This window comes from Gallinula chloropus (genome assembly GCF_964237585.1).
Source record: "Gallinula chloropus genome assembly, chromosome: 1".
Classification (NCBI taxonomy): Eukaryota; Metazoa; Chordata; class Aves; order Gruiformes; family Rallidae; genus Gallinula; species Gallinula chloropus.
The window spans coordinates 1279903-1298430 of record NC_140085.1 but is presented as its reverse complement, the minus strand read 5'-3'; the positions used below and the strand labels follow the sequence as shown (position 1 = coordinate 1298430).

General features: G+C 53.0%; 1 protein-coding gene across 1 annotated transcript in view; it reads left to right on the top strand.

Annotated features, from left to right (window-relative positions):
- The window catches only part of NRF1 (nuclear respiratory factor 1), a gene marked incomplete at its 5' end in the record, with an annotated part of 60787 nt that extends 45565 nt beyond the window's left edge, over nt 1–15222 (top strand). The window contains one exon of the mRNA XM_084280382.1: nt 14785–15222. Within this exon, the coding sequence (XP_084136508.1) occupies nt 14785–14948 (164 nt within the window). The 3' untranslated portion in view covers nt 14949–15222. The remainder of the gene's footprint in view (nt 1–14784) is intronic.
- Nucleotides 15223–18528: the final 3306 nt, after the last annotated feature.

Sequence of the window (18528 nt, the reverse complement as noted above, 5' to 3'; positions counted from 1 at the left end):
ACACCAACCTCCAGGCCTGGAGCTACACAAGGTTGCCCAGGGCCCCAGCCAACCTGGCCCTGAACACCCCCAGGGATGGGGCACCCACCCCCTCTCTGGGCAGCCCCTTCCAGCCCCTCACCACTCTCTCTGCAAAGAACTTCCCCCCAATATCTCCTCTCCCCCTTCCCTCCTCCAGCTTCACTCCAGCCCCCTTGTCCCGCCAGTCTCTGCCCTTTAACAAGCCCATTCCCCTCTCCTGTTCCTCTGCTCCCTTCAGGGACTGGAAGGTGCAATGAGGTCCCCCCACAGCCTTCTCTTCTCCAGGCTGACCCAGCCCAGCTCCCTCAGCCTCTCTCCACAGGGGAGCTGCTCCAGCCCCCTGATCATCTCTGTGGCTCCTCTGACCCCTCTCCAACAGTCCCACATCTTCCTTGTCCTGGGGCCCCAGCTCTGGACACAGGACTCCAGCTGGGGCCTCACAGGGCAGAGCAGAGAGGGACAATCCCCTCCCTGTCCCTGCTGCCACCCCTCTGCTGATAGAGCCCAGGATCCCATCACCCTTCCAAGCTCCAAAAGCCACTGCTGGCTCAGGGGAAGTTTCTCATCTACCATGACACCCAGGTCCTTCTCAGCAGAGCTGCTCTCAGGGAGCTCTTCTCCCAGTCTGTCTTCAAGGTGAAGCTTTGAACACCTTCCCAAAGCGTTGTCCTCCTCCAAAAGCTGTGTGCATCACTTGGCTGTGGTTTCCCATCACCTCTCTTGGGTTAAGAGAGTGATTTTTGATTTTAGTTTCATTTAAGAGGCTCAAGGGAGCGGGGTGCTGTGTGGGAGAGGACCCATGGCTTTGGACCCGCTCGTTGGCTGTGAATGTGTGCTCTGTTGTAGCAGAGGCTCCTGCTGAATGGGTCAGTGAAATGCTGGGAAAATGGGGTTTAGATGAAGCTGGGGACTATCTGGTTACAGGTTGCCTTACAAAGGACAATGGTGCTTTATATCTCCGTGTGCTAAACGCTCTGTACTATATGCTAATGTCTGTGTTCACATGTGATCTACAAACTCGTCAAACTCATTGAGATCCCAGCCTGCTGTAGCCTTAACAACTCATTCTGCTCCTTTCAGAGACCAGTGAGGCTGAAAATCTGGATTTCATAAACTTTCCAGCCTTGTGCTCCCTGGGATACCCAGAAATGCCACTTTGGCACCTCTTTCTGCTTCTCATTTGTTTCTCATAGACTGGGCTGGGTTGGAAGGCACCCCAAAGATCACAGAGCTCCAACCCCCCTGACACAGGCAGGGACACCAACCTCAGGCCTGGAGCTACATAAGGTTGCCCAGGGCCCCAGCCAACCTGGCCTTGAACACCCCCAGACACAGGGCACCCACCCCCTCTCTGGGCAGCCCCTTCCAGCCCCTCACCACTCTCTCTGCAAAGAACTTCCCCCCAATATCTCACCTCCCCCTTCCCTCCTCCAGCTTCACTCCATCCCCCTTGTCCTGCCAGGCTCTGCCCTTTAACAAGCCCATTCCCCTCCTGTTCCTGGGGTCCCTTCAGGGACTGGAAGGTGCAATGAGGTCCCCCCACAGCCTTCTCTTCTCCAGGCTGACCCAGCCCAGCTCCCTCAGCCTCTCTCCATAGGGGAGCTGCTCCAGCCCCCTGAGCATCTTCATGGCTCCTCTGACCCCTCTTCACCAGTCCCACATCTTTCTTGTCCTGGGGCCCCAGCTCTGGACACAGGACTCCAGCTGGGGCCTGACAGGGCAGAGCAGAGAGGGACAATCCCCTCCCTGTCCCTGCTGCCACCCCTCTGCTGATGGAGCCCAGGATACTCATCCCTCATTACTTGGGGAATAGTGGAGAGCTTTATTGGAGGTGGCCTTAGCTTCTCCAGGATGGGTCTTGCTGTCTTGTTACTCTCACTTCTGTGCAGTCATTTCTCATTGGGCCTCTCTGGTCCAGTTCAACCACTCCTCTCAATGTTTGTAACTACAGATAACTGGAAGTATCTTACACTTGACCTCCCACCTACTCTACCTCCTACTTCTGCACACGATGCTCTCTATAGAGGCAGCACTACTGAAGTCACTGTGCCTAATGCCAGGGTGGTTTACTCCTATGTGGACACTGAACTTTCTACTCCTGTGTGGACACTGAATTTTGTTATTTAATTCACCTAGTAAGCAAAAGGATTTAATTTCCTCTAAATACATTAATTACCCCACTTAATATCCCCTCCTTTCCCCTTCCCCCCACCCCTTCAACTGTAGTATTTGGCCTTTGTTCAGCCTTTTACACTTGCATTTTATTGTCAGGCATCCTAGCAGCAGACTATTCAGGTTGCAAGTGGACCCTAACAGAGTGTTCACCAGGTGAGTGGATTTTTCCAGTGGTAGTTTGGATTAATGGGATTTGCCCGTCCTCTGTATTACCACTTGTTCCTTTAGGTTCCTCACACCGTGGTGTTTCTTGGGGTTAATGGGGCTCTCTCTATAATGTCTTTGTCTTCTTGCCTTTTCTTTTTGTCTCCTCTTTTATTTCCCTCCCTCCCTCCTCCTCCTCTCTCACTATCAAGGGGGGAAGATACGTCACGTATATATTTACATCCAGGCATCCCATAATAGCTGTCTCAGCCACTGCCTCGTGCCTGGAGGCTGTTTGGGCTGTGGGGTAGAGGTTTGTGTGCCTCTGGGTTGTGCTAATATCCTCCAGCCCAATCCTGTTAGCCTTACACAAGCCGAGCTCTCTCATAACTGTTACTTAAGTAAAGAATTAGGAGCAGGATGGAGCTGGGCTCAGAGCTGGTGTTTTAATAACCCACGAGCAGCAGTGCTGTTGGTGGTGGATGTGGGGTTTGTGGGGGTGTGGTGATGATAATTCTTTGTATTTATTTTGGGTTAAGGGGGTGGGATTTGTAAAATTTGCCTTTTTAAAGGTCCCGGACACGATGCAGAGTTAAAGCAGCAAAGTGAAGGAGAGAGGAAAAACCCCCACAAATACACTTTGAGCACCCTTCAGCTTTAAGAAACTACAGGCTGAAACTAACAGAGACCTAAGTGGAGAAATAGGCTGTCCCATGTGTCACCCAGCACAGGAGGGTGGAGACCAGAGCTTGTGTCTGTGGCACCATGGAGGCTTCTTCTTTAGAACCACAGACACTTTTGATACCCCCTCCTATTCCCCTTCCACTTTATTTATGATTTACAAGGATGCCCAGAGTGTCAGTGCTGCAGAAACTCTGCAGAAAAATTATCTGCTTCTTTAGATATCTCAGCAATCAGGGGAACAAAAAGAAAACAGAATTCAGTTCAGATTGTTTTATTCTAACCCAGACTTTTATCATTCAGGTGATATAAGGCTTTATTGCTTCTCCTTGGCACTTGCCTTCGCTCTCACAGTAGCCTTTAATGAAACTGTGAAAATACAGAGTCCTAAAGGCTGTTTTTAAAGGTAGGAGAAGGCTCAGCCTTGATGAACAAGCCTTCCTCTAGAAGAGCCCCCGGGGATGTTAATAGTGTAGCAGGCAAGTTGGTAAAGTATCCAGGGCAAAATATTCCAGGGATCCCTGCTAGGTGATTGCCTAGAAAGCCAAAGGGGCTACACTGCCCATCCAGCCCATCATGGGTGTAATCACAGAATCACACACAGGGTTGGAAAAGCCCTTTAAGATCATCAAGTCCAACCGTTCCCATCCTGTGCTAAACCAGCTCCCTGAGCACCTCATCTCCCCTCTGTTCAACACCCCCAGGGCTGGGGACTCAGCCCCCTCCCTGGGCAGCCTGTGCCACAGCCCCACAACTCTGCCAGGGAAGAACTTTGCCCTCCCAGCTGAGCTGACCCTGCCCTGGGGCAGCTTGAGCCCATTGCCCCTTGGCCCAGCTCCTGGCCCCTGGCTGCAGAGACCATCGCCCACCTCTCTGCACCCTCCTGGCAGGGCAGGGGAGGTGGGGAGAAGGGCTCCCCTCAGCCTCCTCTTCTCCAGGCTCAGCACCCCCAGCTCCCTCAGCTGCTCCTCAGAGGATTTGCCCTCCAGCCCCTTCCCCAGCCTGGTTGCCCTTCTCTGCACTCGCTCCAGGACCCCCATGTCCTTCTGGTGCTGAGGAGCCCAGAACTGGACCCAGCACTCCAGCTGCAGCCTCCCCAGTGCCCAGTCCAGGGCCACAATCACTTCCCAATGATAATACCTGATTGCTCATAAGTGGAGCAGACTCTTAATTTATTCCTTGGTGTTTCCTGTCTCTACCTGGAGAAGCTTTGAGCTGGTAACACCTGCCTTTTCCTTTAGACACAGAGTGGATCCTAAGCAAAGCGAATCCCAACTGGAGCAGCCATTAGGGGCTGCTCTACTTTCTCTATTTTTAACTGTGTTTCCTCTCTACATGATTGACCATGATGGACTCTGCTAATCTTATCAGGTGTGCCCTTCACTCCACAGCAAAGCCCAGCTGATCAAGGAAGCTTAGAAGGGTTATTTGCTAAGCTTTCATCTCTGGAGGCTGGGGGAGAAAAGCTTTCTTTTCACAGGTAGACAAATAAACTCCCTGCGTGTTTGGTGCCTCCTCTGCACACCAAACTGCCTGGGTTTTTGAGAGACATACCCCAGCACTAGTGTGTGAGGTCTAGGTAAGAACTGAGCTTAAACAGCCACAGCTTCACGTTGCCTCAGCCCATGGCCAGGTCCTGTTATCAAGCTCTAAATTCACCCTCAGCACCCAGTGAAGGGGAAAGAGAGGGACAGGTAACCTTATAGAAGACACAAGAGCTGAAGGCACGAAGCTAATCCACCCTCAGGACACCACGCTGCTGCTTTGCCTTCTTTCCCAAGCATCTTTTTTGGGGGAGTTTTCAGCAAAATGAAGATGAACTGGAAGATCTGGGATTTCACATTGATCATTTCCACTGTTACTGTCCTCACTGTGGATGATTGTGGATGGAAGACCTCTGGCATGTCAGGAAAGGGCTGCAAAGGCAGCGGTCGTGGCATCATCGGTGAAGGACACGTTTGTCAAGGCTCCTTGAAGGCTGTGGGGTCTTTGCTGTTCCAGGGAAGAGTCTGGGTGTCAGGTTGGCTCACTGGGGTATTCCTCTTTCCGTGGAATTGCTGGGGCTTCAGAGGAGATAATGCTGTGAGTGTAGCTGAGCCTCTGTCCATCACTTGGTAGGTTGGGTTGTCCCCTCCAGCACCTGTAAATCGTGAATCCTGGCCACAGTGATTGTGTCTCAAAGTATGGCAACTTAAAAAGAACTCCAGAAAACCCCCAAACCACCCAAACTCAACTCCCAAAACCCTAAAAAGCTTTGGAATCATCTTCAGGGATCTCATCAGTCATTTGACAAGGGGAGAGTTGGTGGCCTTTAGGTCACCTCTCCAGGATAAAGACTGGGCTTGTATTCTCTTGGATTGTATATCCAACAAAGTAGGAGGTGCAGACACACCTGCCCTGCTGTGGTCTGCTGAAAGGAGCCACAAGTAACTGTGTGGTCCCTTTGTGAGGATGGATCACCTTCCTCTGCCATACAGGCAAAGGTAGAAGACTGAGAAATAAAGGAGATGTGGGCCAATGGTTTCAGATCTTGGCCAAACTCTGGCCCTTCCTTCCTTGTAGAGAGAAGGAAAACAGAAAGGTGTTGAAGATGCTCATGCAACAAGCTGTCCTCTTGCAGCTAGAGAAGGAAGGTTGGTCTCCAGTGGCTGGATAGCAAAAAAGAACCCAACCACAAGCAAGCTTGGGTTTTAAAACAACACCTGTTGACTCATTGATGGTTGGACTCCATGATCTTAAAGGTCTTTACCAACCTAGTGATTCTGTGATGCAAAAGGCCAAGCTAAAAGCAAATGAGTGAGAGGAAGGATGCCCCATGTAGCCATGATGTTGCTTCCTAGCCCCTGTGACTTTATGCTGGTGTGGGGCTGGAGGTCCCAGATCAACCAGGCTTTATGGGTCACTGAGACAGTGGCTCCTGTTGCTCTGAATGAGCAGAGAAGAAAAGCTCATTGAAGCAGGATGAGAGGAGCCAAGGCTAAGGAAAGAACAAGTCACTGGGGGTTGGACTCGATGATCTCTGGGCGTCCCTTCCAACCCCTAAAATTCTGTGAAAGACAAATGCTGGAGCTTGCACTGGCAATATTGAGCAGGTAGGTGACACCCAGGGACAGTCTGATGGACTGAGGTGCTGTCATGAAGATGGCCTGGATGGAGGGAAGGAAATAGCAGCTCCAGGGCCGTCCTTCCTACATCCCATGCAGCTGTTGACAGAAACATTGCATCTTGATTTGCCTCATCTGCTGCTCTGAGGAGAAGTCAAGGCTACAGAGTAACCTGCTGGATTGCAAAGCTGCTTTAGTGCTCGTCCCTGAGCTGCCATGACTCAACTTTGCCATCAAAAACTTCAGGTGCCTTGTTACATCCCTCTTTGTTGTGGTTTTGACTGGAATGGCTCTTGAAAAGACAGATGATGGATGATCTGGAGGTAATGCTTGCGGTCAGCAAGCGGAATAAGGACCGTGGCTTTTCTCAGGTCATCCTTTGGTGGAAGGACCCTTCTTCTTGTGTTGTGAAAGGAGCAGCCCAGAGGCTGTGGAGGGAAGGAGGAGCTGTGACTCTTGTGTTCTTAGAAAATTCACAGAGCTTAAGCTGTTGCATGGGCTTGGAGTGATGGCTTACTACCAGGTGATGGCTTACTACCAGGTGATGCCTTACCACCAAGTGATGGCTTACTAACAGGTAAGGGAGGACTTACCACCAGGTGATGGCTTACTACCAGGTAAGGGAGGACTTACCACCAGGTAAGCCATTCCTGGTGGCAAAAACCCTCCCAACTCTCCTCTTGTCCTAAGAGACACCTAATTTGAGTCAGTCACTGATTCTCTAGCAGTAGTTGGGGAGGGTGGAGGGGAGGAGCGTGCTTTCAGAAGACAGTTTGCCTTATCTTGGAGTAGGTGCCTGTGTTAAGAGATGTCTTCTGCTTCCTTTGGCACCGCTGAGTGTGGCAGGATTCCTGAAATGCTTGCTGTCTGCAGCTGGCTTTGGGTGGAATCCTGTCCCTGGTGTCATGTCAACACCTCGTATCTTAAGGGACGCGCGTTTCGTTGCGGATGTTCCTTCTCAAGGGTCAGAGGACCTTTCAGGGTAGTGGTAGATGCTTGAGACTTGGAGAGCACTCATTTTAGCTGCTGTGGTTTGAACTTGGTGGAGATCTGTTTCATTTTTCCTCAAAATCCATCCTCGTGCCTGTTGCCTTGTCCTTCCCACCTCTCCAGTTGGTCCTCCAGAAGGGACCTAAGTGGTCAAGATGATAATTTCTGGAGATCTTGGCAAGCCTGGCTGCCATGGAAAGCAGTGTGGGAGCTGTTGATGTGTGTGGTGAACGATGCTCTTGTGGGTTAACACACCAGGGAGTCCCCAGAACTGCACTTGCCAATCTTGGTGAGGGTAGGAATGGTCTTTGCTCCAGGATTCAGTTGAAGAACACGGTTGCTCTGCAGTTGTTGAAGTACCTTAATGCCTAAGGTTGAGCTGCTCTTACTGTAGGCAACAATAGGTGTGTGTGACTGGGGACAGCTGGACAGAGCAGCTCAACATGCTCTGTGTGTCACTGTCCTTTTCCAAACTGGTAGCAGTGGAGTGTGATGGAGTCCCTCCTGCTTTGCCATGTTGCTAGAAGAAGTTAAACGTGGCTGAGAGAATGAGGTGTTATCCCATGGTTGACCACAAACCAAGTTTACCATCAAGAAATACCTCTGGTGCCATCTGATTTGTCTTGCACCTCCTAGGGCTGTCTTGGATTTGCTTGGTTGGTGACTCTACCACCAGTGGACCAGAGCTGCTTTACATGAAGTGGAGCCTGCACAATCCTGTCCACATGCAGGCTGAAAGGAATCCAAGCCCTTGCCTGAGCCAGCATCAGTCTTAGCTGCCTCCAAAAGACCTTCAGTGATGGAGACTTTGCTCCAGAGCATCACTAACCTTATGTTTGGTGGGTTTTTCCTCCCTCTTCTAACACCTAGTTCAACTTTCCATGCTCACCTCAACCTCGTTTCTTACTCCATCCCACTGTGGCAAAGACAGTTGGGTTACTCCCTGCCTACCTGCGTGTAGGTGTAGTTACAGGCTACTCCAGGTGTACAGGTCAAAGCATGCCCAGTGCCCTTCCATCGTGCTGCCACCAAGGACATACATTTAGTTGTCCAGAGGTCCTCTAACGATGTGTTTCTGAGGGTTACAACCTGTACACTGGTCACTTCAGATTGTCTATGAGGGTTCTTCCATCGTGTCTCCAGAAGTTGCCTTTGGCTCTGGAGGAAACTCAGCAGTGAGATGGTATCTGCTGACCTTGGGTGCTCAGGCCCCATATAGAGCATCCCTGAGCACAGGAATTTCAGTTGGACCACTCAGCCTGGTGCCACTGGGGGAAGGAGGAAGAGAAGTTGCAGGACCATCTGCTGTGCAATGCTACAGCAGGGTCATGCTAAGCAGAGCTGGTGTCCCCTCAGTGCTGGCTGAGAAGACTGAAGCAAGACAGGTTCCTCTGAGCTGGATGTCAATGGCCAAGAAAGACCGGTGGGAAATGTCGCTCTCTACATCCTCTATTGCTGGTGTGAGCCCTTCAGAGCTGGAAGTCTGGAAGATGTGTAATCAGGGGTCTGGAAGATGTGCAAGGTCACTCACAGTGGTCTCCTGTGAACATCTGCAGGGTTTGCAGGTGTTCAGAGCAAAGGATAGACCAGACAACTTTCAGTACATCATCTTTTGGGGATCCAAGAGAGCAAAGGGAGATGTATCCACTTTGGCATCCATCACATCAGATCTGCTTTCTGTCCTTGGCACTGAGTGTGCTTCTGGTGCCAGTGGATCCCCAGGAGCCCCTCAGACAAGGTCCTAGCTTCTGATGAGATAATGTTGCCTAGCTGAAAGACAGATGATGTCCCATGCTTTGCTCAGGGCTCCAAGGTGATTGGTGACATCATTGTGCATTTTCTATGCTGCCCCATAGAAGAAACACCAAGAGCAAAGTACTTTTGTGCTGCTTGGTGACCCCAGACCTGTGCTCCTCACCCCTCTGTGCTCAGCAATCAGAAACTCAACTCAACAGTGTTCCTTTTCAACTGTTCCTCCACCAGCCTCCCCAAAGGTGCCTTCAAAAGGTTTGTACCATCTCCTCCTCCCACTCTTCCAGGGACTGGGATGAGCATTGCTTGAGACTCCTGGCTCTCCAGTGCAGGAACCAATCAGTAATACTTCTCCAAGCCTTTTTCTTGCACACAACCCTCCCTTTCCAGCACTGTTCCCACAGGGGTTTGCTTTGGAAGACCAGCACTCTGTTGTAGTTGATGCTACCAAAGAAGGGGATTTTGCACTCTTTGAAAGGAGGTGGTTTCCTTTCTGGAGTCAATGTTCAACGTGGTGGCAGTGGCTGCTGTTGCCTGGTCAAGAATGAGGTTGGTTCCTGTCGTTTGACCCTCTGGGACTTTGCTCTTGTGTTCCTCTTTGAGCACCTGGCAGAAATCCTTACGTGTAAGGTCCTGCCTTTCCATGGTGTAGAGGACCATGCCAAGACATCCATCCACTGAAGGAGCCCATCTCAGCTTGGAAGAGGACATCTCTCACTGAGTGATTGGCAGCTGAGTGGTCCCTCAAGATCAGCTTCTGTCAGCTGCTCTGCCCGTCTTGGAGCATTTAACATGAAGCTTGACCTTCCAGTTGAACATCCACATTGCCTGTAGAGGTTGTTGAGACAACTCCTGCCTTGGTGTCAATGAGGACTGTTCTGCTCCAGGGTGTGTTTCAGGGCTTGCAGAACCTGACCATCCAGCTGTAAAGCCACACAGCTGCTGTAATGTGAGCATACCAAACGTTCACAGGACATATGGTGGCAAGGCTCTTCCTACCATCTGCTGCCAGATCACGATCCAGCTTCAGACAGAGCTTTGTCTGAGGCTGCCTTGGCCTGACTGGTTTCTTCTTCACTGGTTTCTTCACTTGGTTTCTTCACTGGTAAGACCTTTGTGGTGGTAAGAATCTGCACTGGCATTCCAGCCCATCTTCCATCTACATCTGGTAGGATTGCTCCATACTTGGGATGAGATATAGCCACTAAATAACCTTTATGAGATGTGGAACCACGTGGGATGCTGACAGAAGGGTCCTTGGCACCCATCTCCAGGTGTGGTCACCCCAGGCAGCGATGGGCTGTATCAGCAGCTGGGGTAGTGTAAACCTCACCTCACCTAAAGCTCAGGAAGGAATGTGTCCATGGAACTGGGGCATTGAGGAGCAGATCTTCTTGGCTTGTTAGCCATCTGTGTACTTCAGGCATCTTAGGAGACTTCCAAACACTGAACAGGAGAGAAGGATGCACCTTGGGGATACCAGGGAAGGGGCGTGTCTTGTGTCGCTGAGCAGGATGGTATTCCAGATCCTGAAGGACTGGGAGAGCACCCAACTAACTGGTGGAGACTCCAGTAATATCTTTTCCTTGTGCTGCACTTGCTTTTATCTCAGGGGTGAAGAGGTGTTAACAAATCAGTTCAAACTGGCACTGGTGACTCCAGGCCCCTGAGTATCGACTCTCCTGGATGTCCAAGGCACTGCTGAACCTGGACACCAATTCCCAGGGCACCAAATCATCCCACTCACTTGTCCTTCTCCCCAGAAGCCCTTTGTGGTGGTTCAGTGCAGTCACCAGCAGCTTGGGTTCAGAATGGTTGTTCATTTGCTGCTGCTCTGTCTTCCATGCCAGGTAAGATGTCTCTACCAGCCATCACATGGCTTTTGGCCTCTGAATCCTGTGGTGCTTTGGATCCTTCTTCTGTAACCTCTTCTCTGCTGAAGCACCAAGGAGTTTCATTATCTCCTGGGGCTGCTGATACCATCTGACCTGGCATTGGAGCACAGCCACAGCTATCCGAGCCGATCGGCTCTGATCCTTTGGTTCATGGTGGCCATGCCAACCCCTAAGGCTTGTCACAGCTCTCCTCCTCCCTTGGCCACCCTTGTGTCCTGCTGCATCACCCTCTGTGGCTCTCAGGTGATGCTGGCCATGCCACAGCCTCCATCCAAGCAAAGCCAGTTGATCATCCACCATAAAACCTCTCTTTCCCTGGCATGCTGCAGGTAAGTGAGAGGCAGGACCTCGTGCTGGCTGCATCCCAGCTCCCTGTCTAGGTGCCACCCTTGTGCCCAGCTAAAGCTGGCTCCTCAACCCTGCTGAGAATGGGAGGTGCTGGCAGGTAGGTGAGGTTGGTGGCCAGGAACAGGGCCCAGAGGAACAGAGGTGCTTTGGCTTCATGCCTCACCCACCTCTCCTTCCAGAGGGGTTTTTTTGGGTGGCTTCATGAAGGAGATGGAAGCGGGTTGTGCGATTGCATCTTCCCACCTATGGCCACGGTCACCTCTTCTGACATCCTTCCCCAGGCAGGATCCCATCTGAGCTGCATGTGGGATCCAACAGGATCCCTCCTCCCTCACCTGCCTGGGCACCCCATTCCCTGCAGAGCACCCCATTCCCTGCAGAGCACCCCATTCCCTGCAGAGCACCCCAACACAGCTCCACCTTTTCCTTGCAGATAGGTACCTTTTGGAGACTCAACGAGCTGGTTGGTCTGTTGGGGTGGGGGGGTTGTCTAATGGATTTCCTGGTTTTAATACAATTGAAAGGGTCTGACATCCATGCTTTAGATTAACATATGCCAGCTAGATTAGGGCTAATCAGGGTGTGGGTCTGAGCAGATGCAGAGCAGGGCCAATCCTAGACCTGATTACGGTATCTCAGTGGTTTAATCGTCTCTCTCCCAAGGGCGATCAGCTCTGCTTTAATGCACAGCAGACTTGCCAGCCCTCTCCTTTGGTTTGTTACCACCCCTGGCAGGAAGGCCTCTACGTCAGATGCTGAGGAGATTTAGTTTAATCCCATGCAGAAAGGGATCTGTGTGGTGCTGGCTCTCACGGAGGCTTCCTTGCTCATCCAGGCGCTCCAAGATGGGGCCAAACCTTGGGTGAAACAAACTCGTTCTCTCCAAAGATAAAACTGGTTTGGGACTTCACATCTCACCAGCTTGTCTTTGGTAGAAGCCCTACCCTGGGCAAAACATGTTTGTTTGGCCAAAACATGTTTGAATGGCAGGGAGGGAGGGGGTTTTTAACTGTCTGTGCTCTGTGGTCCATGGGGGTAGTGGTGACTCTGGGTTGGCCATGGGCAGGTGACCCCAGTTGGGTCTTCACATCTCACCAGCTTGTCTTTGGCAGCAGCTCTACCCTGGCCAAAACATGTTTGAATGGCAGGGAGGGAGGGGGTTGTTAATGGTGCATGTTCTGTGGTCCATGAGGGTCGTGGTGACTCTGGTCTTTGGGTTGGCCATGGGCAGGTGACCCCAGTTGGGTCTTAACGTCTCACTGTCTTGTCTTTGGCAGCAGCTCTACCCTGGCCAAAACATGTTTGAATGGCAGGGAGGGAGGAGGGTTTTAGGGGGATGTGCTTTGTAGTCCATGAGGGTAGTGGTGATTCTGAGTTGGCCATGGGCAGGTGACCCCAGCTGGGTCTTCACATCTCACCATCTTGTCTTTGGCAGCAGCTCTACCCTGGCCAAAACATGTTTGAATGGCAGGGAGGGAGGGGGTTTTTAGCAGAGTGTGCTTTGTGGTCCATGAGGGTCGTGGTGACTCTGGTCTTTGGGCTGGCCATGGGTGGTAGACTGTTGTTTGAGAGCTCCAGCAGTCTCCTTCAGGATAGCAACTCAAATAACCCAGAGGGCTTAGCTGAGGTGTCGGTCTGGAGCAGGGATTTTAGGTGCATCCCAGGCCAGCTCTCCAGGTCTGTGCCAGCACCGGCTTAAACTGGGATGTGCTGCATTTCCTTGATGGGTCTGAGAGGAGATTTTCTTCAAGAGGGCTGAGCATGACCTCTCATTTTAGTGGTTCATCACCTAAACCTCTGATGGAGTAGAAAGCACCCCAGGACCTTTTACATCATCTGACACTCGGTGTTGAGCCATCACACCAGGAAAGCAGCCCCACAGTTGGGCTGTGAGCCAGAGGAACGTGCCCATAAACCCATCCAGTGTGGGACAACCCTTTGGCTGGAGGATTGTGACACTTTCCTGCCTGGAGGAGTGCTTTGAGATCCTGAGAGGAGGGATGTGGAAGGGCTGCCAAGCCCTCTGCTCTCTGCTGGGGTCACCCACCTGGTCACCACGATTAAGCCATAAGCTTTCCTGTCTGTACAGTGAGTTATGTGAGGACACCGAGCTGTGCTGTGACTAAACCACTGCCCTTGGTGGGACAGATCCAGGCATCCTGCATCAAAAGACACTCCACTGCCCTTTCAGGAAGGCTTGGAGCAGCAACCTGCTATCTTAAACCCTCAGAAGGTTGTTTCAGGGCTTGCTCATCCTTTGCTGCTGGCTGGAGGGACTTGTTGACCTCGACAAGTTGGGGTTGTACCCCAGCAGAGGTGCAGGTCGTTTCAGACACGTCCCCTTCTTGCCAGCCCCCAGGATTTGCTCTTTCACCCCCCCGCTTCCTGGCTGCATTGAGCCAGCACCTTGCTGTTTTTTCCACCTCTTTTCATCTCTTAACATCACAATATCCTCAGGGGCCTCCTTGTTTTGTTGTCACCTTGGTTTGGTGTTACCTAGCTAGCTGTGTCTCGCAGTGTTTGGCACGGTGACGCTCTCCTCCGTGGCCAAACGAGTACCTGGAGCTTTTCCATCTCCATCCTGGGGGCACAAGGTCCCTTTCTAAGATGTTTTGTGCTTTGCTGGACCCATCTGTGACTGGGGAGGGGTTGAGGAACTTGATTTGCTCTCCTTTTATCTCTGTTCTGTGTCCTGTGTTCGTGGGTGAATGGAGCTGGTGCCTGCAGCCAGCGTGGCTTGGCCAGGGCTCGCTGGTCCCACACCACCCTGTACCCACCTCTGTGTGAAGGCAGAAGGGCCAGGCTGGGATGGTGGAGAGTGGGCTGGGGGGAGAGTGTTGTGTTTGAGAGGCTGGTGGGATGTCTGCATGGTGAAGGGATCCTTCTCAAACACGGGAGGGTGTTTGAGGGAAGAGTCGTGGGGGGAGAAGTTGGTTTTCGCCAGGTGCCAGCTTTCCAGGCATAGAATTCCAGACTGGTTTGGGTGAGAAAGGGCCTCCAAGCCCACTCAGTCCCACTCCTGCCATGGGCAGGGACAACACCCCCAGCCCAGGGTGCCCCAAGCCCCATCCAACCCGGCCTTGAACCCTGCCAGGGATCCCAGGGCAGCCCCAGCTTCTCTGGGCACCCTGGGCCAGGGCCTCCCCCCTCCCCAGGAAGGATTTCTGCCCTCCAGCCCCTCTCCATCCCCCTCCTGCAGCTGAAAGACGTTCCCCTGGGCCTGGCCCTCCCTGCCCTGGGCACCAGCCCCTCTCCAGCTCTCCTGGAGCCCCTCAAGGGATGGGAAGGGGCTCAGAGCTCTCCCCAGCAGCAGCTTCTCTTCTCCAGGCTGAGCCAGCCCAGCTCTCCCAGCCTGGCTCCAGAGCAGAGGGGCTCCAGCCCTCCCATCATCTCTGTGGCTCCTCTGGACTTGCTCCAACAGCTCCATGTCCCCCTTTTCCTGGGGACCCCCGAGCTGGAGGCAGCAGCAGGGGGAAGGTGGGGAGCGCTCTGATGACCCAAAGGATCATCTCCAGCTCCCCATGTTGAACCCCCCAAACCCCTGGGGACCACAGCATGGCCCGTGGCCACACCAGCCTTGTCCCTCGTGCCTCTCACTCCATTCCTTCCCTTCTCCCAACACCACAGCTCCTATTTTGACTTCTTAACCCTCTTTTTTTTCTCTCTCTCCACAGGTCTTGTCCAGATCCCAGTCAGCATGTACCAGACCGTGGTGACCAGCTTGGCCCAAGGCAACGGCCCCGTTCAGGTGGCCATGGCACCTGTGACCACCAGGATAGCAGACAGTGCTGTCACCGTGGATGGACAAGCAGTGGAGGTGGTGACCTTGGAACAGTGACCATGCCCAGAACCCAGGATCACGCTGAATTTTCCTCCTCTCTTTACACCAAGAATTTTTCTACTCCTCTCCAGAGATGCAATCAGGTGGCATCAGATCTCCCAGCTTTGGAAGCAGAGGTGTTTTCTTAACCCCCTGCATTGTTTTTTCTCTTTTTTTTTAAGTTAAAAAGTGGGGGGGAAAAAGAAAAACAAGGAAAAAAACCCCACCCACCCACCTACCCCCCCACCCAAACTCCCAATCCCACAGCAGAGGGGTTGGGTTCAGTGGGGTTTTTCCAGCGTCACCCCGCTGCCCTCGGAGTGAGAAGCCAAATTGTGATGGGACTTTGGATTCTGAGGAGGTGTCAAACCAAAAAAAAAAACCCAAAACTGAACCCACACTGACTTAAAGCAAACCCTTGAACCCCTCTGCTCCCACCTGGGGGTTGGGGAAACTGAGGCACAGCATGGGGAGCACCGATCCCTCCCCTCATCTGAAGCATCGTTCGCTGGTGTCGATCAGCCTCTGCAGCGACTCTGGGGCTCATCCCTCTTCTCCACCATCCACACTTGGTGAAATTAAGGCTCAAAGATTTTAATGTGGACTTTTCTATTTAAAAAAACCCACCAAAACCACCCCAAAAACCCCACCCCAACCCCCCAAAACAGGGTAAGAAACCCCACCGCCACCACCGAAACGAAACAAAGAGCTCCAAAAAGGCTCCTCTCTCCTCATTTTTGGGGGGGAACACGCCGTGGGTGTGACTGCAGGGGGGGTGAGAGCCCCTCAAAGGGATAAGGGGGCTGTTCCCAGGAGCCCCCCACCATCACCACCACCACCACCAGTGCTGCTGTGGTGGTGAGCGAGGCCGGCGCGGCGCATCCCTTGGTGCACACTGGAGACCCCTTGTTTTCATCCCTTCTCTGCTCTGGAAACGTTCCCCAGCACCATCCTGCTTTTCTTTTCTGGGTTGTTTCTTTTCTCTGATCGTTGTTATTATTGTTGTTGTTGTTATTATTATTATTATTGCCCAGGTTTGTGGATCCAGACCCAAGTGGAAACGCCTTCGGAGGGGGTTCTGGCTACACCCCCCCCCTACCACCACCACCCCTCCCCACCCCAAACCCTTCCCCAATCCCCATCCTTCCCAAATTGTCACGTTGCCCCAACCCAGGACCCCTCATTCCCCCCCCCCTCCATCCCCAGAGAACCATGTTCCCTCCCCTTGAAGGTATCTGGTGGGGGCTGGAATACACCCCCACACCCTTTTGAGGGGAACCCCTCTCCACCCACCCCAAATCCTACCCTGTGGCGACATCTCCCCATCACCCAAAAACCCATCCAAGGGGGGGGGGCTGGGAAAAGGCCTCAAGGGGGGGTTATTTTGGGGGGGGGAAGGGTGGGGGGCAAATTTTACTTGACTTTCCCATGGGCCAAACCCCCCCCTGCCCCATCCCCACCAGCCACAACCCCCTCCCCCCCCTCCCCCCATGGTATTTAATTTTTTAAAAAAATTCCTTTTTTTTTCTTTTTCTTTTTTTTTTTTTATTAATTAATTATTAATTCCAAGTGGCCATTAACGACCTTCTCCACATCTTGCTCCACCTTCCAGGAACTTTTTCCCCATTGTATTTACTTGTTTTATATGGAAAAAAAAACCCCACCCCAACAAACCCCAGATGTTCTTTGTATAGGATTCTCCTGGACTTTTCCTGAGGAAGAGGAGGGGGGGTGGGAGGATGATCTTTCCCTAGAAACCAGCCTGGTTCTCCCAACTCTTGTTATTTTTATTATTTGATTTGATTTTAATTTTTTTTCCCCTTTTATTTTGGGTTGTTTTGGGGTTTTTTTTGTTTTAAAAAAATGAATTTAATTCGAATTATCCTGGTGAAGATGTCGGTGGCTTTGGAGTCAGTGTTTCTTTCTGGCAACGTTCTTTTAGTCCCAGAGGTTCTAACCCCTTTCCCTTTCCCCTCCCACTCCCCTTTTCCCCCCTACCACCCCCCTTTCCCCCTCAACACACCCACCCCCCCAAAAAAAGAGACAGAAACCAGGCAAGTAGCAGAGCATGGACCCCCCCCTTGTTTTCCCAGTGTCTATTATTGCCTCATTCAATAAATTGTTACAAATGTGTCTACCCCCTGTAGTCACCTCTCCTCTTTTTTATTTTGGGGGGGGGGTCCTGCCATCCCTCTCTACCCCAGGGAGGTGTTTTGGGGTTTGGTCCACAGAGCTGGGATGATTTTGGGGCCATTCATCTCCTTCCTCCTCAAGGAGGGGGGGAAATTGGGGAGGTGCTTGAACATCCACCCCCCCTGCTCCCAGCCAGGGTTGAGCTTTGGGTTGAATTCCTTCATTTCCAGCTGCAGCAGCCCCCCCTCACTGTCCCCCCCACGGGGTCCCAGCAAGCTGGGGTGTGGGATTTGGGGTGCACACCCCAAAGGAGGAGCTGGGACGCAGCGATGGGTTTCAGCAGCTTTATTTCACCGCCGCCGCGGGACGGTTCCCAACCTCCTTCCCAACGAGGTGAATCCCAAGTCTGTGGCCTTTCTTGGAGCCTGGGGTGAGGAAAAGAGCAGAGGAAGGCTGGAAGGACGGACAGACAGACAAGGAAGGATGGAGGGGAGGGATGGGGCAGCGTTATCCAAGCGCCTGCGGATGCTCCTGGGGATCCAGAGCTGGGAGAGGAGCCCTTGGCCAAGACCGATGCCCCTTGGAGGTGCCATTGGCTTCATCTGCTGGGTAACCAGGGCTCTGGGTACCTTGGGGACCCCCCAGGACCTCCCCAAAAGGGGTCCTGGATCCCACAGCACGGCTGGGGTGAGGGGGGAGAAGCAGCTCGGCCCGGCAGACGCTACCCCCAGGCTTTAATCTTCGTTAATCGGTCTTTAATAAGCAGGTCGGGGCCTCCTGCTGGGTCAGCTCCCCCCTCCCAGCCCCCCCCCCAGCACACAACCCAGCCCCACAGCTGGGGAGAGGCTGGGGGGCCCCATCCTGCTCCCCAACCCAGCCTGGGCACTATGGGGAGGGGGTCCCTGGGCATCAGGGGGGGTTCTGAAATGTGGGGTCCTGTGTTTGGGGTCTCTGTCCCCCCCCACACCCCACCCCAGAGCTGCTCTGCCCAGGTCGGGCTCTAAATAGTGGGATTTGACCCCAAATCATCAGGTTTCACCCCAAAAAGCACTGGTAGGGGTGCTGGGGAGCCTGGCTGCTGCAGCTGGGAAGGGGCAGCACTGGGTGGGGTGGGGGGTGTCTCGGGGTGATGCTTTACAGGGTGCAGGTGGTGGGGGGAAAGGGCGGGGGGGAGGGTCTGGGGGGCACCTTTGGGTGACTGGGGGGGGGAGGTGGAGCCTCCTGGGAGGGGTGGAGGCTCTGGTGGGGGTTGGGCCAATTGGGGGGGTAGGGCTTGGAAAAGATGCCCCGCCTCTCCCTTCCCCCACCCCCACCCCCAGTCTCGGGTGGGGGGGCTGGAGGGACGGACAGGCAGACAGATGGATGAGGTCACGGTGAGGGTGGCTGGCTGGCTGAGCAGACGGACAGACAGACACACAGCCAGCCTGTGCCTCCCCCCCTCCTCCCACCAACCCCATCTGATGGG